Source organism: Oncorhynchus mykiss, chromosome 20, assembly GCF_013265735.2.
Source record: "Oncorhynchus mykiss isolate Arlee chromosome 20, USDA_OmykA_1.1, whole genome shotgun sequence".
NCBI classification, from domain to species: Eukaryota; Metazoa; Chordata; class Actinopteri; order Salmoniformes; family Salmonidae; genus Oncorhynchus; species Oncorhynchus mykiss.
In genome coordinates this window covers 14,492,982-14,520,268 of record NC_048584.1, presented here as the reverse complement: position 1 = coordinate 14,520,268, position 27,287 = coordinate 14,492,982, and the positions used below count along the sequence as shown (strand labels likewise).

General features: G+C 42.8%; 1 protein-coding gene across 11 annotated transcripts; it reads right to left on the bottom strand.

The window, feature by feature from the left end:
• Positions 1–165: 165 nt before the first annotated feature.
• On the bottom strand, positions 166–27,274 carry LOC110499024 (SUN domain-containing protein 1). 11 transcript variants are annotated; one of them, XM_021575839.2, is made up of 23 exons: positions 26,893–27,217; positions 25,229–25,329; positions 12,320–12,523; positions 11,983–12,212; positions 11,595–11,849; positions 11,267–11,389; positions 10,814–10,951; positions 10,103–10,183; positions 9,655–9,768; positions 9,450–9,548; positions 8,659–8,752; positions 8,506–8,567; positions 6,577–6,731; positions 6,178–6,447; positions 5,908–6,009; positions 5,730–5,800; positions 5,489–5,633; positions 3,274–3,582; positions 2,471–2,555; positions 2,119–2,234; positions 1,770–1,937; positions 1,467–1,559; positions 166–1,286 (listed from the first exon to the last, which is right to left on the bottom strand). In XM_021575839.2, exons 2-23 carry the CDS (start codon positions 25,294–25,296, stop codon positions 1,170–1,172), a joined length of 3,099 nt encoding a protein of 1,032 aa, XP_021431514.2. In that variant the 5' UTR covers positions 25,297–25,329; positions 26,893–27,217; the 3' UTR covers positions 166–1,169. The 11 variants fall into 11 exon arrangements, with proteins under 11 accessions (XP_021431514.2, XP_021431515.2, XP_021431512.2 ...); XM_021575840.2 differs by having other exon boundaries at positions 892–1,286; positions 5,489–5,627; XM_021575837.2 differs by lacking the exon at positions 26,893–27,217 and adding an exon at positions 26,267–26,664 and having other exon boundaries at positions 892–1,286.
• Positions 27,275–27,287: the final 13 nt, after the last annotated feature.

The following is a 27,287-nucleotide window of genomic DNA, read 5'->3' as shown; positions in this document are numbered from 1 at the left end:
GTGCACACATCAGGAAGAAGGGTGGAGCATCAGTCTGCAACCAAACTCTGCTGGTGTGCAATGACAAAACATCTCCACATATGTTGAAACTATTCTGCCTTATTTCCTTTCAAAGTTATTAATAAATAATAAAAAAAAGCTAAACTCAAGTCAATGACTGCTACATAAATCAAAATCAAGGTTTTTATTTGAACATTTTACACATTACAATTATGTACAAAAGACAAAAATAAAATTATAAAACAAAATAAACCTGTATAGTCCCAAGACCATTTACAAATAGTCCAAAAAGCCTTTACAAAAATATATTACACAGATTGGCATTTCAGTAACTCGGGACAAACAATGAGATTTACAACTGGGCACTTGAAGATACTCAATAAAGGGCTAAAGCCTGACTTCTGTGGCTGAAAGGACCAGTGCAAGATATCCTTAACTTACTTGAGCGGTAAATTCCCTTTAAAAAATGCAAACAAATTAATAACATTTTATAATTGCAGCATATACATATTTCAAAGCAACACTGATATTAGTAGACTTAAAAATGACAAACTATTGACAAAATGTACAAGTTTACATTCTTCCGTTGTTCGTAAGAACCTGGGCCCATATCCACAAAGCATTTTAGAGGAGTTGATCTATGATCTTATTCATTATCATCCAAAAGGACAAACTGATCTTAGATCAGTACTCCTACTCTGATATGCTTTGTGGATATGGGCCCTGGTTTCAACATGAGCGACAAGGGCTCAACACACATGAATTCAGTTGTCAACACATATAGCGCATGTATAAATAGACTGAGTAAATGTACTTGAAACATTCCTTAACCAATAAAATCTTGTCTGAAGTAATAAAGCACAGAATCGCATCCATATTTTCCTCCCCTATTTAGGAGCCCAATGTTACTTTGAGATTATTCTGTCAAATGAAAGCCGTTTTACAAATGTAATAAATTATTAGTGGTTGGGTGATAGTCCTTCAAAAGTCAGGCACCAGTGGCCATGCTTCAGATTCAGACCTGTGGTCACTGTTAGAGCCTCTGTCCTGGTGGGATGAGTTAGTGCACAGATAAAGTTTGTGGATCAAGCATATTTACGTGTGCGCATAATTGTCTCCAGTCATCTGCAGAACATTAAAATGTAGACAGGGTGGTCTGATCTGTGCCATCAGTTGACACTGGGCTGACCGTGCACTCTGATGCGGTACAGGCAGGTGTACTCCGGGTGACCCCAGTTGGACAGCACTCGAACCTCAATGATCTGATAGGCTTTATCATTCTCCTCCTGTGGATAGATAGCAGAAGACACTCAATTTAGACTCAAGCCATGTAAGAAGTATCAAGACCTAAAACTTTCCAAGTCACCATCTCTAATCGTACTAGAGATAAATGCCATGTGGACTACTAACATAACATCTTCCACTGGCCAATCAAGCCCCTTGAGGTAGTGTTGAAGTGTACTTACGGTGACAGGATAAGTCTGAAGCGCATCTTCATCATCCTGGTAGGTGTAGCTGCCCAGTAACTTACCCTCCTCCTGGTACTCATCATCCAGACCCTGGAAACAAGAGTACACAGTTAGAAAACAGCAGAGACCCACAGCAATAAAATGTGTCAATCAGTAGTGCCTCACCAGAGCACACTCACAGTAAATGTGTGTGTGACTGACTTGAGTGTCTACTAGGTTTGCTTCTGAATGGCTGAGCCAGTAATAGCCGACATTAATGTTAATTGGGTAAGCAGGGTAGTTGAGGTTTGCATGGCTTACATAGACGGTAAACTGGCGCGGGGCACTGCTGATGGTGCCTGTTGGCGAAAGGGATTTGGGGATGTGCTCCAATGAGAAGGCAGAGGGCATGATCCTCATGGAGAGACGAATCACCAGGTAACCATGAGAACCCTGAAACGCCCAGCAGTTCCCTGGATGGACGTCAGGCTGCAGTGTAAGAGAGAGCTCAAGATTAAACCAGGTTATGGATGGACTACTTTTGAAAAGGTCTTCCATGTGTCGGCAAGGCAGTATCAGGAACGGAAACCCAATGTAATGAATCTAGTAAATCACGAAGAGATCATAAAACTCAGATTCGTCTCATGTGGTGCGATGACTTGATTCGAACCTGTATGGCCACACGAGGAGACTGGGAGAAGTACCAGAGTGGGAGGCCAAACAGACTCATCAGTGCAGTCTTTGTCTCGTACGTCTCAGAGCAGCGAGTGCTTAGGATGCTGCCGCCTGTAGACACAGAAAAAACACACAGAGCCATTGATAGCTCATGTCACTTTCATGACTGTACAATGTCAACCACACCCATTTTACACCGAGGGCAATGTTAAAGCGAGTCATACCAGGAACTACTGTACAAAGTACAAACAGATAATTCAAATAATAGGCAGTAGATGATTCATTATTTGTATTTATTTTTTAAAGCCTAGTCGCCACGCCCCATCACAACAACTGTGAAACTTTACCGCCAGACTCCAGAGCATAGTCTACCAGGCCGGTCCGATCCTGGGAGTATAGTTTCAGAGCATTCTTCACTATCAGCTGTACATGCTGGAGGAGGAAGAAAGGAAAATAGTGGTTGGGTGAGGAAATGGAATAGTGCAGACGATCACATTGCATGAAATAATTTTCAAATCCAAAACACTCAATCTTAACTTTTTGGGTGACCCAACCAAATTCACTGAAACAAGAGTTAGAGCAGTAGATCGGTTCTATGTGCGCCATTTAAACTTAAGTTTAGTTTTTGCGTCTTTTACTTCCAGTTTTGTACACCAGCTTTAAAACAGCTGAAAATATAACCTTTTTGTTTATAGAAAATATATTTCACAGCAGTTTAAATGGTACAAGGCTTCTGTACACCAGGGATCATCAACTAAATTCAGCCACGGGTCGATTATTTTCTCAAGCGGATGGTCCGGGGGGCCAGAACAATTACAAATCATTTCTAGACTGCAAATTGACCGCAAGAAGCCCACATTTAAAAATATATATATTTGACTAAAACATAAGCATTTCAAACCTTGCTTACATATGTATATGATCACGTTGCACTCTATAATGCATGGGAATACTTAGGTTGGCCAGATAAAAACGGCCACCCGTGGTCCGCTAGTTGGCAAACACTTCTCTACACTATACTAATTAATTTAGTCAAACTGAAATTAGGCAAACTATTCCAATTTTAGCAACCGGGAAATGCTTCAGTGATTTCTTAATAAAAAAAAAAGACCAATAAAAACTACAAAATTCCCCAAACCAAACCTCCTACCTCCTCAGACATCCCGGCCCCTGCGGCTCCAACAGTGTGCATCACAGTCTGAGTGACAGTCTCAGTGCTGTGGGTCTCCTGCCTGGCCCTGCTCTTCTCCAGCTGCAGGGTCACGTTCTGCAGGATGCTGAGCTCCAGGGAGGTCAGAGAGGCGTGCACATCAGCCCCGCTTACATAGCGCTCAGAGAGCCACTGCAGCAGGGACTCTGGGAGCTCCTTTTCTCCGGTTTGGGAATCTCCGACCTGCTCGCTGCGAGAGAACAGGGCCCGCAGTTCCGTCCTCACCTGGGCAGACACTTGCTCAGACACCTGCCACGACCACACAGTGAGACAGACACCATCAGACAGAGGTCTGAGAGGATTTATATAAAGAACTCCAGCAAAATCATCTCAGTACTAAATAATATTGAGTGTCTGTACAGGACCAGCTAATCAAAGGAATGGGAGAGGCCATCTGGAAAGGTACACAGGGCTCGACATTAAACTCTCGTCAGCAAGTACATTTTTAAAATAAATTGTTGGACAAGCAGATTATAGGATTTAAATTGTCCAAATGTACATGTCAAAAAAACAAATGATTTGTACAAAACCGGATGCAAAGTTTTGCTCACGGTCCTATTTCTCTCAAATTTTATACACAAATTTGTTTACATCCCTGTTAGTGATTGCCAAGACAATCCATCCACCTAATAGGTGTGGCATATCAAGAAGCTGATTAAACAGCATGATCATTACACAGGTGCAGTGTGCTGGGGACAATAAAAGGCCACTCTAAAATGTGCAGTTATTACACCCAACCGGCCTCACAACAGGAGCTTCACGTTCCTTGGTGTCCACATAACCAACAAACGATCATGGTCTAAACACACCAAGAAAGTCATGAAGAGGGCAAGAGACTGAAAAGATTTGGCATGGGTCCCCAGATCCTCAAAGTTCTACAGCATTCTGACCGGTTGCATCACCGTCTGGTATGGCAACTGCTCGGCATCCGACCACAAGGCGCTACATACAAAGAGTCATTTACACTGCTGCTACTCATTGTTTATTATCTACGCATAGTCACTTTATCCCTACATACATATACAAGTTACCACAACTAACCTGTACACCCCTGCACATTGACTCAGTACCGGTAACCCCTGTATTGCCTCATTATTGTGTTACTTGAAAACTTTTTTTAAAGTAAAGTTTTACTTTAGTTTATTTTATAAATATTTTCATAACTCTATTTTCTTAAAACTGCATTGTTGGATAAGGGCTTGTAAGTAAACATTTCACTGTAAGGTCTACACGTGGTAGTCGGCACATGTGACAAATGAAATTTGTTGAACCGCAGACCACATGTAACCACGCCAGCACAGGACCTACACATCTGGCTTCTTCACCTGCAAGATCTGAGACCAGCCACCTGGACAGCTGATGAAACTATTTCTGTCTGTAATAAAACTCATTCTGATTGGCTGGGCCTGGCTCCGAGTGGGTGGGCCTATGCCCTTCCAGGCACACCCATGGCTGCACCCCTGCCCAGTCAGGTGAAATCCATAGAAAATTGATTGATTTCCTTATATGAACGGAATTTAAAAAACGTGTTGCTTTCATATTTTTGTTCAGTACAGTTAGCTACCTCCCACACCGTAGCCATTTGATCCCTGGGTCATTGAATGAGGGAATTATTTCACAAGTATTTGGTTGTAATTGTAATGTTGCAGAGTGGCCAACCCTCGTCCAGGAGAGCTACTGGGTGTGCAGACTTTTGCGCCAGCCCTGCTCGAACCCAACACATTGTTAAAAACATGTATTTTTATTTTTAAACAGGACCTTGATAAACTGACTGGTATGTTTGAGCAGGGATGGATCAAAAGCCTGCACACCCAGTAGCTCTCCAGATGGAAGGTTGACGGCCCACGTGTTTTATACAGTAGCCTGTCAGTGCAGTGTTTTAATTTGTGGCGAGTTAACTGCCTTGCTCAAGGCCACAACAGCAGGAGATATACCACATTGGATAAGAGACCAGCAGCCTTCCATTGTCAATACCAGTGATAATAAGGTTATTTTGTCAAGTGGTTCCTTATATCATTACAACCCAATTCTCAGTCACCTTTTAGGCCTATGGTGTTACAAACCAAGTGACTTGAGCTTTTGGACGTGTTAAAAATAAAAATGGTAATGTCAAGCCCTGGTACAATGCATGCACAGTACAGAGCAAGCTACTCACCGTTTCATGGAGTGTGTCCAGGCGGTCACACATGCCCTGGCATCCCATCACCCCCTGCAGGTCCTGCCTAATGCCCCCCAGCGTTGCCTCTAGAAGTTGCACCTCCGCCAGCAAGGCATCACGAGACTCGCTGTCCACACCCACACTGAAAGAGCACACATTGTCACGAGGAGGAATATTCAACACCACTCATGATTTTAATGAATTATTACAATCCAAAATGGTTAAGTGCTGAACTCACTTGGCTTGCACAGGAACTGGTGGCAGTGCAGGTGTAGCACTGGAAGTGTCTGCTTGCCTCCTCTGCACCTCCTGAAGACGTAAAATCAACATAACATGGATATATGACAAATACTTTTTAATAGAGCTTCTACAGTAAAGTAAGTGCATAGAATTGAGTATAGGCTCTGAGTCTATACCTCTGTCTTGGCAGTCAGTGTCTGCAGCAGCACCTCTAGCTGAGCCAGACGAGACTCTTGGCCCTGCTGCTGCACCACATACTGCTCTCCAATCTCCTGACTCTGAACAACACAGGAAGAGTAGCTGAATGAGCATACAGAGGCTAAAAAAAAGTAAAAAAGCTAACCAAGTAAGCGTACCGAATTGTATACTGGTTTACTTTTCATTACAAGCTAAATTAATATTCTGGATAAAATGAATCCCTAACAATCCAACCAGGATAATCTCACCAGTTCTCTCCGCAGTGCTGCATCCTTCTCCATCCCTCTCTTCAGCAGAAGGAGTCTCTCCTCCAGCAGGCCAGACACCCACAGCCCCATGCTGTCCTTGTCCGTCTGGGTGTCCAGCTGCTCTCGTACAGACTGGTAGAGACTCAGCACCTCCCTGTGCTGGTTTTCCTGCCTTCGGCCCCCTCGCTCCACCTTCTCCCACAGTTGGGCCAGCCTCTCCTCCAACCGGGCTAGGCGCTCAGAGTCCACAGACACCAGCACACTGCCTGGCTGCTCTCATACATGGGAAGATAGAGGTCAGCTAACTGTGCAACTAGCCTCATCCATAGAATTAGATGGTCTTACGCAAGATGACAATCATAAATGGTGAATGAATACGAGCATCAATATCACTTCAACCTGTGAGACAGTTGGTGGTGGTTGAGCCATGATGGGCTGGCTGTCTTTGGTTGGTTCCAGAGGGGTCTGACTGAAGGAGTAGGCCGTCCTCCACTCAGTGATGTTAATGGCAGGCAACACAGACAGCAGGCTGGACAGACCCCAGTGCCACAGAGCTGGGAGAACCCAGAGGATGATAAATGAGACAGAAAAGGTGTCTGCAGTGGAATGCGGTTGAAATACAGTGCCTTGCGAAAGTATTCGGCCCCCTTGAAATTTGCGACCTTTTGCCACATTTCAGGCTTCAAACAAAGATATAAAACTATTTTTTTGTGAAGAATCAACAACAAGTGGGACACAATCATGAAGTGGAACGACATTTATTGGACATTTCAAACTTTAATAAATCAAAAACTGAAAAATTGGGCGTGCAAAATTATTCAGCCCCCTTAAGTTAATACTTTGTAGCGCCACCTTTTGCTGCGATTACAGCTGTAAGTCGCTTGGGGTATGTCTCTATCAGTTTTGCACATCGAGAGACTGAAATTGTTTCCCATTCCTCCTTGCAAAACAGCTCGAGCTCAGTGAGGTTGGATGGAGAGCATTTGTGAACAGCAGTTTTCAGTTCTTTCCACAGATTCTCGATTGGATTCAGGTCTGGACTTTGACTTGGCCATTCTAACACCTGGATATGTTTATTTTTGAACCATTCCATTGTAGATTTCGCTTTATGTTTTGGATCATTGTCTTGTTGGAAGACAAATCTCCACCCCAGTGTCAGGTCTTTTGCAGACTCCATCAGGTTCTTTTCCAGAATGGTCCTGTATTTGGCTCCATCCATCTTCCCATCAATTTTAACCATCTTCCCTGTCCCTGCTGAAGAAAAGCAGGCCAAACCATGATGCTGCCACCACCATGTTTGACAGTGGGGATGGTGTGTTCAGGGTGATGAGCTGTGTTGCTTTTACGCCAAACATAACATTTTGCATTGTTGCCAAAAAGTTCAATTTTGGTTTCATCTGACCAGAGCACCTTCTTCCACATGTTTGGTGTGTCTCGCAGGTGGCTTGTGGCAAACTTTAAACAACACTTTTTATGGATATTTTTAAGAAATGGCTTTCTTGCCACTCTTCCATAAAGGCCAGATTTGTGCAATATAAGACTGATTGTTGTCCTATGGACAGAGTCTCCCACCTCAGCTGTAGATCTCTGCAGTTCATCCAGAGAGATCATGGGCGTCTTGGCTGCATCTCTGATCAGTCTTCTCCTTGTATGAGCTGAAAGTCTAGAGGGACGGCCAGGTCTTGGTAGATTTGCAGTGGTCTGATACTCCTTTCATTTCAATATTATCGCTTGCACAGTGCTCCTTGGGATGTTTAAAGCTTGGGAAATCTTTTTGTATCCAAATACGGCTTTAAACTTCTTCACAACAGTATCTCGGACCTGCCTGGTGTGTTCCTTGTTCTTCATGATGCTCTCTGCGCTTTTAACGGACCTCTGAGACTATCACAGTGCAGGTGCATTTATACGGAGACTTGATTACACACAGGTGGATTGTATTTATCATCATTGGTCATTTAGGTCAACATTGGATCATTCAGAGATCCTCACTGAACTTCTGGAGAGAGTTTGCTGCACTGAAAGTAAAAGGGGCTGAATAATTTTGCACGCCCAATTTTACAGTTTTTGATTTGTTAAAAAAGTTTGAAATATCCAAGAAATGTCATTCCACTTCATGATTGTGTCCCACTTGTTGATTCTTCATAAAAAAAATACAGTTTTATATCTTTATGTTTGAAGCCTGAAATGAGGCAAAAGGTCGCAAAGTTCAAGGGGGCCGAATACTTTTGCAAGGCACTGTATGTCAGAATAAGTGACTGCACAGTACTACGGAATATGGATAACCAGCAGCAGGGCTTCGGGGTGGACAGCAAGAGCGGTACTACTCACCCAGGAGGACAAGGAGGAATGGGAGCAGAATCAGCAGGAGTTTGAGGAGCTTGGGAAGGCACCTATGAAAAACAGGAACACCCTTGTTAGTGTGATCACATGTATCCCATCCACAAGCCTCGGGTGTTACTCCAGCAGCCCCAAGAGACTCACCGTGTCAAGACAAAGATGTTGAGGAGCGACATGACGGTGGCCAGATGATACCATCCAGTCCCCAGCCACCAGAAAGCCCCGGTCGCTGACTTCCCTGAACACACAATAAAAGAAAGCCATGGAGAGCAGATTAGTGGAAGTTCTTCAGGAGGTGGGAGGGGTAGAGGCACTTCCACACAGCACTAAAGATTAGGTAATTAAGTACATTCACCAGATGAGGTAAGTGCAAGTTACGGAGTTAGTTACAGACAGGGGCGATAGAGCAACAGTGTTCTTCTCTGTCAGCGTAGATGCAGAGTGCAGCAGAGATTTTTATTTATTTTTATATATATTTTTTTTTAGGGAGAGCCCATCTTTCGTTTAACCGCAGTACTCCATCACACTCCTGTTGACAAATTGCTCCCATTCTTGGAACAGATTTTAAAATCGAAATTCCCGCCCAGAGGGACAGAAGCAGCAGACAGATGGGGAAACACTTCTGCAGACAGCCGTTGTAGTTTCCTAGCCTAACACAGCAAATTCGAATGATGAAACGAAAATGAAATGGAACAGGTAAGAATGAGTCCCAGTATTTTGTAAGAGCCTGCAGCACCTGTTAAACCGCAACGTTAGATTGCACTCCAAGCCACCATTCTAATAGGTTTTAAAGGTAGAAAGACACACAAGCTAGCCATGGGGAGACTAGAACTAGGAGGAAACATGCAGGCCAAGCAGAGGTTTATCCGGAGGTTGAGAGGCTGGTTAAACACGGTAAGAGTGTGGAGTTATTTGAAACATGGTAAAATGGTGACCTGGGGACACGGCTGCCAACCAGAGAACAGACAGCATCCTCCTCATCACGGACCGCACAGCTGAGCCTGCCTTCTGCCCCGCCCACAACACACTGGAGCCTGGGGACCAACCAAGTAACAAAAAACAAGGGACTAAAAAGGTTGAACTGGATTCATTCATTTCAAGTGTGAGGATAGGCCAGAGTTTGATCGCTTAATAGGTAACCTGAGTAAGCAGTGGCAAGCCACAGTTCCCCCAACACATGGTGTGACCGGCAGACCCGTGATGAGGATTGGACAATGCGCGTCTCCACGCGCTGCTTCCCTTTACAGTCGTCACCTGTTATCGTAAGCAGTGTGGATGAGCAGCAAAAGGATGACATTGTTGAGAGACTTAAGAAAATTATAAAAACATCAGAAGGGCTGACATTTCTGCTAACAAAGAAACCTAACACAAGTAAATGGCAGATGTGTGTAGCCACAAAGAGTGAGTGAAAGGCTAAGAGGAAGCTCTTTACATCTCTGGGTTGCCCAGTGACAGAAGCACTCAGCTACAGCACAAGATGTAGGCTACTCACTAACTACACCAATCACCTTTAAAAAAAAAAAATACACATACATATATAGTAGTACATGTCAAAGTCAACAAAAATGTCAAAGTCAGTTACACTTACAAAGAGCACCATTCAGATTCATGCGTTTCCCCTCAGTCCCCAACTCATTTACATTCATGCTTCCGCAGTAGCTGGCGTGAGCTACAACCAATAAGAAAGAAATCAAATAAAACTAAATAGACAAACTTCAAAAACATCCCTCTTTCCCTTCACCGGAGCTGAGGAACATAGTGAGTCGAGAGCATTTGCATGTCACCAGGGCAACAGCTAAAGCAGCCCATTTGTTTGGAAGAGAAACAGAGGGTGAAATCTGTGTGGTCAAAGTGAAAACACCAGAATATAAAAAGGTAGTGTGATGTAAAAAGGAGTGAAAGGTGTAGGCAGGATAAACTGTGGTAGTGTCAGCCTCTCTCCCCCTAGAAAAAGAGAAAGAAAAAAAGAAAGAGGGAGAAGAGTCAGAAGTAGGTGACAAGGAGTGTGAGTTCAGGTTAATCAGTGAAAGCCACCATGATCATTCACACAGCATCTGCAACCTCCAGAGTCAGTGCAGGTTCAGTACAGTGCAGCAGGAAAAGACTCATTCACCATTATCTATTCAAAAACAGAGTCAAAGCAAGAGTGAAATTAAGAATTGGTGCACTGCAAGCAACAAGATTCCTGAAATCAAGTGTCAAGTATTGACCCACGCAAATCACACACAACACCCGCCTTGTGGAAGCCCAGATGCCAAAAGAAATGTGTTAGCCTCTAAAAAAAAAAGCAGTGGAATACCTCCATTAACCACTTTTCTGCCCACACTGCCCATCTTCAGCACAGCAGCCTGTATGAGCAGAGTCACTACACACACAGTGAAGGCAGCTGCCCTCCTGCTATGGTTCAGACAGGTGTCTAAAGCTGACCACAGGACACCTAAAGAGAAAGAGCGTATTTTTTTTATATATATTTTTTTAAAAGGAACGACCCAGATGACATGATTATGTTAAGCTTCAGCAACATGCTTTATCAGATTTATTGGCAGCCTGCACAAGCCACTGTTACAGAGTGCAGGAAAAAGTTGAGCCCCCCCCCCCCCCCCCATCTATAAACAGTGAATTATCTGATATAGTCATCATTCATAACACAAAAAAAGTGGGAAGCTGCCAGGCAGATGTGTGAGGAATAGAGAGAGGAAATGTTGGCGCTGTAAAGACATCAAGAGGCAGAGCCCGGCGCAGAGCCTGATACCTGTGCCCTCTTTACGTGACCTCAGCAGCACACTCTGTAAGAGCAGTGAGAAGACGGACGCCACAGAGGCTGCTGCCCTCCTGCTCACGCGCACACAGGTGTCCGAGAAGGACACCAGCACACCTGAATCAAATCAAGTCAACTTAGTTGAAAATGCACTTTACATAATCACAACATGTCAAAATGTTAAGAAATGCCAAAACTCACACATCTACACTGTATGATATTCCTTCAAAACGAAAATGGGAAGGCAAAACTCACACTCCCAGGTACAACGCACGTTTTAAGGACATACACGTTATAGTACATCTGTGGCTGCCTCGCTCACCCGTCCTGTGCTTGCGGCTTTTGTCCCTGGCGTAGATGGTGGAGGGAGGTGAGGCGGCGGGGGCTGTCAGGGCCTGCTTGTTGGTGGCAGAGCGGGCTGCAGTTGAGGAGTGCTTGGAGTAGGCGGTGAGCGCGTCATTTCTGTCCAGGTGGATCGTGCGGTCCTTACAGAAGCTTCCGTTGACCATGGAGGTCTGGGTCTGTGCCGAGTTAATGTCTCCGTTGGCCTCACACATACTGTCTGTCATGGTCCGCTCTAAGAAACACAGATTTGATCATAATTTTTTTTTTTTTTTTTAAAAGCCCATTGTAAAGGAATCCATTCAAGACACAGGCTGATGTTGCAGACAGTACAAGTAACTTATTGATAAGTTCCTTTTAAAAATTACCTTTGAGTTCAGAGTCTTCATCCAAGCCCCAGAATCCTTCGACCAGCGTGCGCTCCTGGATACACGATTTGTCCAGCATGGAGGAGAGCAGGGAGGCGTCGCTGGCGGCCACGCTGTGCAGGCTGCTGTTGTGCTGCTGGGAGCCATGCTGGCTCTTAAGGGGTGTGGTGAGGAGCAGAGACTGGGAGCAGGAGACAGAGTGCTGCTGAGACCTCCTGCTCTTCAACACCCTGGGAGAGAACAGACAGTCAGATTAGACATAGAAAACCCTGGATGTAACATTTTCTGGGCCCAAATCAATTGAAGGAACCACAGGGCGACCTACAACATCGCTTACTTGGAATCTCTGCGACTGGCTCCTCCTGCACTGAAGGAGGCGCTGTGGTACATGTGGTTGAGAGAAGAGTCCAAGCTGTCGTCGCCATAGAGACCAGTGGTGGAGTGCAGACGCAGGCTCCGCCGAGACATCCTGGGAGACTCTAAGACGGGCGTGATCCTGTGCTCCTTCTCAAAGTCCAGGGCTGTTGTAGAGTAGCTGGAGCTGAGCAACACAAGGAAGAGAAGATGGGAGGAATGCATTAGATTAGAATAAAAAAAGTTGCAGTCTCTAATCAGTGATTCAATCGATTGGCAATGCCCTTCGGTTTTCATTGTCCTTGGTGTCTTGAAAAGGGCACTTCTTCAAATGTACTACCATATTATGTAGCCTATACATCACACATAAATATTAAAGTAGAGCCTATGATCCAACTTCCTTCACAGTTAATATACAAAAACAGGGAAGGTGCAATTGGTCCCCAATGGCAGAAAACATTGTACTGTCAGCACAATGATTAAACTGAGGCTGCCATTGTATTCCCCTGTCCAGTGTCGAACAGTATGCCAAAATTCCTGTACACTAGAACATGGAAAAACAGTTTGGTACTCGAATTTGTTACTTTCAGTACTTCTGTAAATTGTGTGTCGCAGCCAATGTCCCCCACGGAACGCACCGTGCCTGCTCCACTCAATGCAAGCATGCAATCGGAGTCTGGGCGGCATCATGTTAGCTCCCTCATGCTGCACAGAACTTAACACACATGAATATTTGAGACACTACACGTAACATTTTTGAAACTGAGCAAAACAACGAATGTTCATACAGGCTAGAACACTTTACAATGCAAGACGATACCGGTAGCTTCCAGCTAGGCTAACTTTCCTTGCTAGCATCATGAAGTTAATTGCATCAATTCACTACCCTAGTACCTTTGTGAAACGCAAAATATGCTGATTGCCACCAAAAACATGAATTTGCTTAAAATCTCTCCCTCACTCCTTTCCCTCTCCCCCAAAGGGCTCCAACAGGCTGCACCCCTCTTCGCTTGTGAATGAAAGCATTACAGGTTAAGAGATTCTGCACACTTTTATAAAATAAGCTACTTCTATGCAAATGTTGTTCAGTACAATAAAATAAGTCCCACATGGAAGTGAAGCAGATTCATGGGGCTACAGAGGACGTCAGCCAAAACAAGCTCAATAAGTCAACGCATGCAAACACTCCTACTGAATATGAAGTCACCTGTATTGTGAATAGACCGAGGCTACATCCTGATATGCCCAGTTTATCAAATGGAGATGTACCATTCCAATAAATGAATGCCATTATGTGAAGTAGTGACATTGGTAAAACAGTCAAATTGATTGTGTAATTGGTTTATTAATGCATACATGGCTGTCACGTAAAATATTTTACTAAAAAGATGCCCCAACGATTGAACAGAGGAGTAGCTGGATCAAGTACCATTCTGTGTCTGGGTCAAGTACTATTCTCTGACTTCGGATAATATGCCTTGGTATCGAGTATTAACATCAACTTTTTTCCCCCAATTACATTTTATTCAACATTCTGGCTTGTAGCACTTGTTCAGATGATATGTTCCAAACAAAACGGCATCATCTCAGACTGTAACCAGGTTGGCATCAGTCTAATTTATTAGGCAATGCCCAACTTAACCTTGCAAAAAAAAAAAAACTGCTGCCACCTCTCAAGGAACAACTCTGTCCGGCACTCACATTGTTGGACTTTGGAACCGTTTCAAAATCTGTACTTGCGACAGATAAGATCATAAGGCTAACTGAAGTCCAAGTCGGGAATAGCTAGCACAGTATAACAACTTTCCAAAACAATGCATGACAGGCTATTACAGCCTGAAACCTAATCCCTATGAAAACACACACACACACACACAACCTTCAAGGTGAGCACATAGCAAGCAGGGTCACTCCTATCTAAACATAGCCAAGTGCACACACACAAAGAAGGTAATGAAAAAGAAATGAGGATGATACACACAGGTCTGTCCAACCCCAGCTCTCCAGAGTCCACCCCTCGTCACAGTCGCTCATCCCAGGGAAATAAACCCACGGATAAACATCATGAACACCCACACAGACACTCCACACACTATCCTGCGAGCCAGGAGAGCTCAGGCAACCTAACACTACTTCACTTACTGTATGTAGCCTAGGCTACACTTCACTTCCTGTAGCCAGGGACAGACGAGCCACTTACCTACTCAACAACCCCCCCCCCCCCCCCCCCCCTCCGTGAAACAATGACACCAATCCTTACATTATGCATTTTAAACTGACATGGGAGGTCAGTTTTTAAGTGCAACTGACTGTACAAAAGGAGGAAGAGAAGGGAGACCTGCTACAAAAGAGACATGAGTCCCTGAACTTTTCTATAAACTAATGTTGGTAATCCATAAACAAAGGACTAGCGGGGCTCTTTCCTACATAAAAATAAACTCACCCTGCCCTCTGGTTCTCCCACTGAGTCTTCCATCACTCGCTAAAATCGGGGGTAGGGAACTAGATTTAGCTACAGGCCGATATTTGGCAGAGCGGATAGTCGGGGGCTGGAACATAATTATAAATTGTACACTGCAAATTGACCACAACTAAGCCCAAAAAGAGATGATTTTAGAAAATAACAATTTATACCTTGATTACATTGAGACACGATCACATATTTACATTTGAGTCATTTAGCAGACTCTTACCCACAGCGACTTACAGAAGCAATTAGGGTTAAGTGCCTTGCTCAAGGGCACAGATTTTTCACCTAGTCTCGTGGATTCGAACCAGCGACCTTTTGTTTACTAACCCAACGCTCTTAACCACTACCTGTCTGTATGGGTCTTTATTTGTGGGAATACTTGGCTAACAGATTTCCTAAATGAAACTCGTTTTTAGCTGAATTCCTGGTGATTTGCCATGTTTTTACCAAAAACAAAACATTTTACTAAATCAATGTCATATTTTTGTGCAAAAAACCTTGCAGTCAATGTAAAACAATTTAATTAAAAAAAAACACTTGAGACAGTTTTGGACCACCAGTTGCTAACACCTGAGCTAAATAAAGCCTCTCCAGGATTACACAGGGCCTTGGCAGAGCCAATTATGTGCTTTCCTCTGCCTGGCCTGCTGCTCCTCCTGCCAGTGTGCTCTAGGCCCTTGCGTGGGACAGCGGTGTGTCCTCAGCAGAGATCCCGGGCAATCCCACCCAAATTCCCAGGCTGGGGTCTGGGCAAGGGGAGCCAGGCCCAGGACAGCTTCAGTGAGACCAGGCCAATGGGTGCAGCAGTCGCTCTTCCTCTCACTAACACACAAAAGGACAAGACAGGAGTCTATCACGGTTCTTACCAATCTGCTGCTGCACACTAACTGGTTTGTTTCAGTTCAGACAAAACTATCACGACATGCGACTTCATTCCAAAACATACAGTGATAAGTCAATGCTAGGTAAAGCTCCACCTTATCTCAGTTCACGATAACACCCACCCGTAGCACATGTTCCAGCAGGTATATCTCACTGATCAAAGCCAACACCTCATTTGGCCACCTTTCCTTCCAGTTCTCTGCTGCCAGTAACTGGAACGAATTGCAAAAATAAATAAAAATCGCTGAAGTCAGACTTATTTCTCTCAACAACTTTAAACATCTGCTATCTGAGCAGCTAACCGATCGCTGCAGCTGTACATAGTCCATCTGTAAATAGCCCACCCAATCTACCTATCTGATCCCCATACTGTTTTTATTTTACTTTTCTGCTCTTTTGTACACCAGTATCTCTACTTGCACAACATCATCTGCTCATTTATCACTCCAGTGTTAATCTGCTAAATTGAAATTATTCGCTCCTATGGCCTATTTATTGCCTACCTCCTCATGACTTTCTTTTTTTAATACGGTGTCATTGACTTGTTTATTGTTTACTCCATGTGTAACTGTGTTGTCTGTATCACACTGCTTTGCTTTATCTTGGTCAGGTCGCAGTTGCAAATGAGAACTTGTTCTCAGCTAGCCTACCTGGTTAAATAAAGGTGAAATAAATCAAATTAAAAATTAAAAAAGAATCAATGGCAACAGAAAGAGAAATTCCTATGTAGACAGAACTCAATACCATTCTTGATTGTCTATCACCATCTTAGTGTTAATCAATAGTCCATTAAGGCCAACTCCAGGAAATCTGTGACTGTCAAATCTTTGCCTGTTGACCGACAACATCTCACAAATTGTCAAACACTCCAGCCACCCAAGCAGAGCGAACAGTCTGACTACAGCACAGCAAGCGGTACAGGAGCGCCAAGTCTGGGAACAAAAGGCACCTGAACAGCTTCTACCCCCAAGCCTTAAGACTGCTGAACAGTTAATCAAATGGCTACTCAGACCATTTACATTGACCCCTTTTATTAATTTCATTGTTTTGCACCGACTCCCTTACAAATCACTAGCCTCTACCCATACATACTACACTGACACACACTGCTACTCTGTTTACAATATATCCTGATTGCCTAGTCACTGATACACCGTGGTGCAAAATACTTCAAGGTACCCCCAAAAATGTTGTAGTATCTGCACTTTACGACCCTATATTTGACAACTTTATTACATCCCTAATGAAAAACATACTTTGCATTTTCCCTGACTCCCAAAGGTACAAGCTACATTTTGAATGCTTAGCAGGACAGGAAAATGGTCCAATTCACACACTCAAGAGAAGATCCCTGGTCATCCCTACTGCCTCTAATCTGTCAGATTTACTAAACACAAAATGCTTGGTCTGTAGATGTTGAAATGTGCCCCATGCTATCCACAATTGTATTAAATATATTTAAAAAAAATAAAAAGCCATCTGGTTTGCTTAATAAGGAGTTAAATGATTTACACTTGTACTTTTAGTACTGAAGTATATATTAGCGATTACATTTACTTTTGATAGTACATTCTTAAAAAAACAAATGGTTTTAGACTTCTACTCAAGTAGTATTTTACTGGGTGACTTTCACTGAAGTAATTTTCTATTAAGGTATGTTGACTTTTACTCTAGTATGAGAATTGGGTACCTTTCCAGCACTGAATGTGTATACTGTATTACCCAGTACCCCTGCACATTGACTCGGTACTGCTACTCCTTGTATATTGCCTCATGTTTATTGTGTTACCATTTCCTTTTTTATTTAACTCTGCATTGTTGGGGATGGGCTCGTAACTAAGCATTAACCTGTAAATAATATACCCGTTGTATTCAGCACATGACCAATACATTTTGATCTGACAAGCTCCATCCTGATTAAAGACTGTGCAAACAATCATGTTTCATGAGCAGGGATCAGCAAACACAATAAGATAGCAACAGCCAGAGATCTTTGCTTATCACTTTCTTACAGAAACGCAGATCTATGCTGTGTCAAGCAAGCCTACTTACAAGCTATACGCCTAAGTACACATCTGGAGACTAACTATTTGCTCAAGAGTTGTGCAGCCAGGTTAATCAATCAAGCCAAACACTGACCAGCCAATCCCACAATAAAATGTACTCTAGAAGGAAAAGACACTAGAACCTGTTGCTACACAGACAGTATAATTTCCTTACTATTTGTCAGACTAGGGAGCAGCAGATTATCACCGAACCTGGTCACTGAAATATTCCCCACAATTGCACTCCCTCTCACTATGACTTTTAGGTCAGACATACAACAGCATTACCCCCTATAACTACTGTCTGTGGTATGTAGGTCTGACCCATTTAGTCGACTGGTCGATTGTCTGGTCAATAAGCTACTGGTCGACCGAGATTGCTTTAGGTCGGGCAGTAGCAATTGTTTTAAAAACAATTCCACTCAAAAGTTGACACCTACTCATTTAAGGGTTTTTCCTTATTTTTTTTAACTATTTTTCAACATTGTAGAATAGTGAAATCAAAACTATGAAAAAACATAGTACCCAAAAAGAAGTGTTAAATCAAAATACATTTTAGATTCTTCAAAGCCGCCACCCTTTGCCTTGACTGCTTTGCACACTTGGCATTCTCTCAAGCAGCTTCATGAGGAAGTCAACTGGATTGCATTTCAATTAACAGGTGTGCCTTGTTAAAAGTTAAGAAAATAAATCTAAGGCATTAGAGCCAATCAGTGTTGTGACAAGGTAGGGGTGGTATACAGAAGATGGTATTTTACCAAATAGGGCTAAGTCCAAGAATATCTCAAATAATAAGAGAAATGACAGTCCATCATTACTTTAAGACATGAAGGCCAGTCAATCTGGAAAACTTCAACAACTTTGAATGTGTCTTCAAGTGCAGTCGCAAATACCATCAAGCACTATGAAACTGGCTCTCATTCAGACCACACATTTTCTTACGTTACAGCCTTATTCTAAAATGTATTAAATAATTTCCCAATAATGTAGTTCAGAAATTTTTGCTAATGTGTAAATTTCTTTAAAAAAAAAAAAAAGAAGAATTTAAGTAGGATCCACATTAGCTGCTGCTTTTGCAACAGCTACTCTTCCTGGGGTCCACACAAAACATAATACAAAACATCAATAGACAAGAACAGCTCAAGGACAGAATGACAAACTCAGCAAAAAAAGAAACGTGCTCACTGTCATTCCTGTTTATTTTCAGCAAACGTGTAAATATTTGTATGAACATAAGAGTCAACAGAAACTGAACAAGTTCCACAGACATGTGACTAACAGAAATTGATATCATCAATATCTGATGTGGCCACCAGCTGCGTTAAGTACCGCACCAGATTTGCCAGTTCTTGCGGTGAGATGTTACCCCCTCTTCCAACAAGGCACTTGCAAGTGGGGGGGGGGGGGGGGGCAAATGCAAATCAGACCATCACCCCCGGTGAGACAAAACCACAACTCCGAAAGGTACTTTTTGCCAGTCCTGTCTGGTCCAGCGACGGTGGGTTTGTGCCCATAGGCGACATTGTTGCCGGTGATGTCTGGTGAGGACCTGCCTGACAACAGGTCTACAAGCCCTCAGTCCAGCCTCTCTCAGCCTATTGCGGACAGTCTGAGCACTGGAGGAGGTGTGTGTTCCTGGTGTAACAATGTTTTTGCCATCCTGTACCTGTCCAGCAGGTGTGATGTTCGGATATAACGATCCTGAGCAGGTGTTGTTACACGTGGTCTGCCACTGCGAGGACGATTAGCTCTCCGTCCTGTCTCCCTGTAGCGCTGTCTTAGGAGTCTCACAGTACAGACATTGCAAATTATTGCCCTGGCCACATACGCAGTCCTCATGCCTCCTTGCAGCATGTCTAAGGCACGTTCACGCAGAATAAATGCAGTGAGATAAACCATAAACAATTAATGAACATGCACCTGCGGATCGGTCCTTAAGACACTAACAGCTTACAGATGGTAGGCAATTAAGGTCACAGTTATGAAAACTCAGGACCCTAGTAATCTTTCTTTTGGTGTTTTTCAGTCAGTAGAAAGGCCTTAAGTGTCCTGAGTTTTCATAACTGTGACCTTAATTGCCTACCACCTGTAAGCTGTTAGTGTCTTAAGGACCGATCCGCAGGTGCATGTTCATTAATTGTTCATGGTTTATTGAACAAGCATGGAAAACAGTGTTTAAAGCCTTTACAATGAAGAACTCTGAAGTTTTGGATTTTTACAAATTATCTTCGAAAGACCGGGTCCGTCACTCAGTACTTTGTTGAAGCACCTTTGGCAGCCTCGAGTCTTCTGGGTATGACGCTACAAGCTTGGCACACCTGTATTTGGGGAGTTTCTTCCAGTCTTCTATGCAGATCTTCTCAAGCTCGGTCAGGTTGGAAGGGGGTGTGTCACTGCACAGCTATTTTCAGATCTCTGGAGATGTTCAAATCGGGTTTAAGTCCTGGCTCTCGCTGGGCCAGTCAAGGAGATTCAGAAACTTTTCCCGAAGCCACGCCTGCATTGTATTGGTAGTTGTCCTGATGGAAGGGGTAAGTAAGAGTTCCAGAGAGCTCTGGAGCAGGTTTTCATCAAGGATCTTCGTACTTTGCGCTGTTCATCTTTACCTTGATCCTGAGTAGTCTCCCAGTCCCTGCCCCTGAAAAACATCCCCACAGCATGATGCTGCCACCACCATGCTTCACTGTAGGAATGGTGCCAAGTTTCCACCAGATGTGATGCCTGGCATTCAGGCCAAAGAGTTCAATCTTGATTTCATCAGACCAGAGAATCTTGTTTCTCATGGTCTGAGACACCTTTAGGTGCCTTTTGGCAAACTCCAAACGGGCTGTCATGTGCCTTTTACTGATGAGTGGCTACAGTCTGGCCACTCTACCATAAAGGCGTGATTGGTGGATTGCTGCAGAGATGGGAGAACCTTCCAAAAGGACAACCATCTCCACAGAGGAACTCCGGAGCGCTATCAGAGTGACCATGGGGTTCTTGGTCCCCTCCCTGACCAAGACCTTTCTCCCCCGGTTGCTCAGTTTGGCTGAGGGGGGCAGCTTTAGGAAGAGTCTTGGTGGTTCCAAACTGCTGCCATTTAAGGATGGAGGCCAGTGTTCTTGGAGACCTTCAAAGTTGCAAAAATGTTTTGGTTCCCTTCCCCAGATCCGAGCTCTACGGACAATTCCTTCGACCTCATGGCTTGGTTTTTGCTCTGACATGTACCGTCAACTGTGGGAACTCATATAGACCGGTGTCTATTCAAATAATGTCCAAATCAATTTAAAATTGCCACCGGTGAAATCCAATGAAATTGTAGAAACATCTCAAGGATGAGAAATGGAAACAGGATGCACCGGAGCTCAATTTCGAGTCTCATAGCAAAGGGTATGAATCCTAAACAAGGTAATTCTGTTACTTTAATACATTTGCCAAAAATTAAAAAAAATATGCTTTCACTTTGTCATTATGGGGCAGTGTGTGCAGATTGAGGGGGAAATAATTTTATCCATTTTAGAATAAGGCTGTAATGTAACAAAATGTGGAAAAAGGGTCAGAATATTCCCCAAATGCAGTAAAGCATCCTTGTATAACCACAGTCGAGCTGTAGGCCTAAGAGCACATCCAGTTTAGCCTTAATACTGTAACTTACTTAGGCCTATATTTCAAACACTTCTATAGGCTACTGTAGCAATCATAAATTTGTTGATGTCATCACAGCATATGAGTCATTCATGATTTGAAATGCAATCAACCATTTTTGTTTTAAAATACAATAAAGCAAGCCTTGTATAATTAGCTTAAACAAATAAACCGTTCCATTTCGGAAATTCGATTCACGAATGAATGTGACCGTTTAGTCTTTGCTGTAATAAAGGCTTAAAGTTTTAAGTTACTCTGGTATGCTTATAGTTAATTTGGTATCGTTTACAATTGTTCCAAACAGTCAGAAAAATTATATTGTAGTCTATACAGCACCTGTTTGACACACAATATGCACACAGCACTTACCTTCTTTTTTTCTTGATCCCCAGTATTTTCCACAGCTAGTCAGATGTCCCACACATCTGACTCTCCCTTTACCTCCTGAGCAACCTGTAAATATTTCGGCACTAAACTGAACGAGACGCACCTCAAAACGACACATAAAACCTCACATAATTCTGCCCAAAAACAATCTCTCAACCAGTGGCACATGGGCTTTTTAGGTGAGCGCAGATGCCACCCTTGGATAAGCAGTGTCCACTTCGTCAATAGCGCAAATTTTTTTGCTTGTCCAGTTCCAGAGTGCCTCTCGAAGGCCGCTGTGAGAGAGAGATCTCTGCTGCGCTCCAATGTTTAGTAAAAAAAAATAAAAAAAATCAATCATGTAGCAGATATACAATATGGTAGAAAGAGTATGTGGCCTTTTCTGTAGCCTACAGGCTGGAGATAAAATGTAACACAATGTAACGAGACGGACACTTTTTACATCACGCACATTTCTCAATTTCAAATCAGCTAACCTAAAAATGGCACTCAAGCAAAAAATGACCCGTCATGTTAAGCAACATAACATAAAAATACTTTTGCATTTCCCGCTGTGTAAACACATTGCAAATAGGCTTGCGATAACTCCTGAAAGTTGGGTAGCAGATATTCAGAGCATAAATAGCCAAATTGATTTGTCACAGGAATCAGGACTAATAAAGCCAATGCAATGGCCTGTTTTACAAATGGATGGGAATTCATAAAAATCATTTTCAGGCTGACATGGTAGCCCTAGTAAGCATAAGCCGACGTCTTTTGGAAGTCTAATTTTTTTTACCTGTCTGGAAGTCATTTTACAAACGGTAGGCCTTCCACATAGATAGGAATTCAGAAAATTAAATTTCAGGCAACACCTCAGTAAGCACGGACCAATGCAGACTTATTGTTTTGAAGCAGTTGCGGACCGGCCTTGATTGCCACATACATTGTCTATGTACTAGACCAAATATTGATGTTTATAAATTGGAACAGCCTTGAGTTGGTCCGAACAGACATCTATAAAATTACTTTCATTCTAAACCAAAAAATGAGCCCGATTTCAATATCTAAAATACATATTGGCAACATCAGGGAAATAAGTATTTAACTCATTTTGCTTACTGGGACTATTCTAGTTTTGCGGGGACAGCATTTTTTAGTCTTGACTATGGCAGCAGAACGGCAAAGACGGCTATAGTTCAAGCCCTAGTTTGCCCTATTCGGACGGGATATGTGTTGTTTTTTTTAACCCCCCTTTTCTCCCCAATTTCATGGTATCCAATTGGTAGTAGCTACTATCTTGTCTCATCGCTACAACTCCCGTACGGGCTCGGGAGAAACGAAGGTTGAAAGTCATGCGTCCGCCGATACACAACCCAACCAAGCCGCACTGCTTCTTAACACAGCGCGCATCCTCCCGGTCGCGGCCGGTTAAGGCAGAGTCTGGGCGCGAACCCAGTCTCTGGAGGCACAGCTGGCGCTGCAGTACAACGCCCTTAACCACTGCGCCACCCAGGAGGCCTCGGACGGGATAAGTTCTCATGTGGAATGCAATTATGTGCACAAAACCACCACATCTGTAATTTTAGTCCCGTCCGAATCTGCCATGTCAGTCATTTTTAAATGGCAGGAATGTAACAATTCTAGGCAGAATAACTTCGTTTTTTGGCCAACTCCAATGTCCTCTGATAATACTAGTCCCGTGTGAATTGACATCCCTGTGTTTTAAGAGAAATGTTGGCATTTGACAAGTGTTTCTCTCAGTTTGTGCAAGAAAACAATAACTGATTCTATAAAAGTAAGTAAGTGCTGCATATAAACTATATGAACGGCCTACATGTAGCCCATCAACTTTCACAATGAATGATTTTGTTTAGGCGTATGAATGGAATATTGCCAAATGCATCAGTAACCTCCAGGCTTCCTAACTTTCAATTTACAAAAAAATACAAAGACGTAAACTACAGGGGGCAGTTTGAGAAAGACGAATCCAGTCCGAATCCTCTTCTGGAATAATAAATCACATAACCAACATTCTCTAGTAATACTACTCCCGTGCGAATGGGTCTTTGGTCACGTGCATACAATGCATACCTGTGTCAGGTAAAGAGGGTTTGAGGGTTGAGGGAATGTTTCTCCTTAACAAGACACATAGGATGTGCCAATATAAACCTTTAAAAAAAATTAATAAAAAATTAAGAGATTCTAAAATTGACCAATCAAAAGTTGGGGACAGCCCTAGTAGTATGTAAATCTACCATTTAGAGGCAAGTGAAATTAAAACCTTTCCGTTTTATTAGCGAAGCTAGACCAAACACAACTGCAAAGAACAGATAAAATATATAGGAGCACTTGTCTATCAGGCTTGTGTGTTCTAAGAGCAGATGGTGAAATAAAATGGCTAATATTGTCACATCACATGCAACAGCTCCAACATCTACACCCTCTCTCTGAGTCACACATAACAGACACACCCAGTCAAAGAACAAACCAGTGGGTCTGTGACACATATCCGCTTTGCACTTCTCTTTTTCAGAACGGGGAACATTGCCAAATACACGTGGAGAGGTTCCATAATACTATATAAAACACAGCTCAGAATGAGAGCTGGAATCTCTGAATAAAATCATTCAACTACCCTAAATCGTGACATTTATTTTGTTAGAAGGCTAAAATTTTTGCCAGAAAGAGCAATCCTGGAAAACCACTTGGGCTACAGTTACTCAAATAACATTTCAAATCAAAATTAACATCTGAGAAACATATGCAATGCAAGTCCTACCAGTGTGATTTGTTGAAACAAGCCCTTGATCAAAGCAAACACATCTAGGGTATTTGACACAAAAAAGCCAATTTATGCTCACCATCGACTAAACCAGTGGTTCCCAAACTGTGGGGCTCTACCCGCTCGACCCCCCCCAAAAAAATAAAATACTCAGTCCAGCTTTAAAAAAAATAATAATAAAAAAAAAATAATCATACTCTTGAAAGTTGTAATAGAATGCACAAGGTGCACTTTTCAAAATTGAGTAGTGTATCAATTTGTCATTGCATACCTTAGAGCTATTTATAACTTTGGCTCAACTAGCCCGGATCAACTAGCCCATATCAGCTAACGTTTTGTTATTTAAGTTTAACCCATAGATATTGTTGCCACTTAAATAGCACATGAATACGCATTAGATATGGCAAAATGTATTGAATTGCAAGAAAAATAGCTTTAAAACTGAAAAATGTTCTTAGCACACCATGACAAAATGTGTAGAATTATAGGAAATAAGCTTTAACCTGAAATTCTTTCAACCATTAAGAGGGGTGTGAACAGTTTGTCATGAACAATGCTATAGAAAAAGACGTGATGCAGGCACAAGCTGTTCCAATGCTGGAAGGGGGGCCACGATTGAAGAGGTTTTGGAACTCCTCCATTAAAATGGAAAGTTATTGAAATCATTCAGGACATCCCTCTTTCAGGGCCTTGAGACTGGCGGCTTTGCACACTCACCTGTGAGAGTAGGTATAGCCAGTGTTCCCTGGGGGTGGGGCGCCTGAGTTCACTTTTGAATGGTCCATGCCTGTCCAGCCTCCAATTTCTCAGTAATGAGACTGCAAGAGCCAAACCATGAGACTTTTACAACCCAGTAGTACATATTCACCCCATCAATTCAAACAATACTATGAGCTCCTAACTAACAAAGGTAGCAGTTAAATTAGTAGAAATATTTTTTTTAGGATTAACTGCTTACCCCAAAACCAATTTCTGCTTAATAACTCACCTCAGAAACTAGATATTTTGCTGCATCATGACAGGATCCATTTTCTAATGGCAATTAAGTATATGGCTGTGCAATAGTAGCCTTGGAGTTTACTCAAGTCACACCCAGACAGTGTGATTAGAGGGCTGGGTGGGACCTGTACTACTCGGAACCACAGACATCCGGCGGCCATTAGTTGTCCAGAAATACATGGTAAGAACACAGACCCATTTTAAAGACGTAATAAGCAATCCTCATCTTTACACGTACATAAACATCTCTCCATACAAAATAACAATGAGAATATTTGTAGAACTCTGCCCCAAACATTAAAAAAAAATGTTTTATTGTCACATACACCGAATAATGCAGTTTAATGTGTCGTTTTACAGGGTCAGCCATAGTAGTTCGGCGCCCCTTGGAGCAAATTAGGGTTAAATCAATTCCTTTATTTTTTGGCATCCTATCGGCTTGGGTATTCGAACCAAATACCTTTCGGTTACTGGCTCTAACCGCTAGGCTACCTGCCGCCCAGGTAGGTACTGTTAACCTGTATGGCTATGAATGAAATAAACAACTACTCTGAACTGTCACCCTATGTAACTAGCCTAACTTCCATTGTCACATCTCATGTAGTGTAAACAAAGAAAAGGACTCAGACTGAATTTAGACAAGAAAGTATCAGTGAGATTCACAAACAGGCTAATTACAGACAGAGTATGAAGTAAAGAGCAGCCTAGTTATCAAGCTACTCTCCATTTGTATAGTCAAATACACCATTAACTTGCCTTTTGTAAATACAACTTGTAAATCCACAGAATAAGATCAGGAGAGCTGCAGCGAAAATTAGCTGACTTCATGCCGCATACAGACTCGTGAGTCACGGTGTAGAGCAGCCAGTGGGCGTAGGTGCACTGTTCTGCCTCAAACTTCCCAATACAAACAGTATCCCTCAAAGTGTGGGCACGTTGCAGTAGGTACAAGAGTAAATGAGTCAGCTATCAACTGTACAAAAAAAAAATAATCCCTAGTCATTAAAAATTCAGAATTCCAAAATGGCTTCCCCAACAAAGCGGGAGAAATAACTGCTCTTTGCTAGTACTAGTGTTGCTTGTTCGCTCATCCAGAATGGGCTACTCATGTGCACACCGGTCTCTGAACACACAATAATCTTTGTAAATTGTACAGGCAGGCAGAATGTCAAATGTCACTTCAGTAGCCTTTTCAAACTTGAACCAATCGGTGCACGGTTCAAAGGAGGCTGGGAGCCTCACCTCCAATTGTAATTTACAGTGGGCGGGATCCCGCGAAAAATGAACTGTCAAACTTCCAGACGTGACTTTGTTTTGGGATACATCCAGCAGTTTGCCAAAGTAGTTAATATTATATACTGTTCATGGATATGTCCGCTTACCTTAATGTCAATATAGTTAGATGATTTACAAATACGGGTAAATGTTGTCACACGATGGACGAGCCGCTAGCTATCGTTGACAGGTGACCGGTTAGTTTGCTAACGTTGACAGATGACCGGTTAGCTAACGTAGGTTCACTCTTGTCGCAGTTTGACAGTAAATGTTTCTTGATAAGCACTCCAAAACCGTCCAAACACAACTCATCTCAGAATACTTACAAATAACATTTCATTTACAAAGGACTCTCAAAATAACCATGATAAAACCCGCACGAAAATGAAATATCACACGAGTATGAACGACAGTTCTCTCCTTCGCGGTCAACGGTGACGTGAACGTATATCTTCTTCTGTTTTATGCCTGCGGTAAACACACTTCACTGGTGCTTTACCGG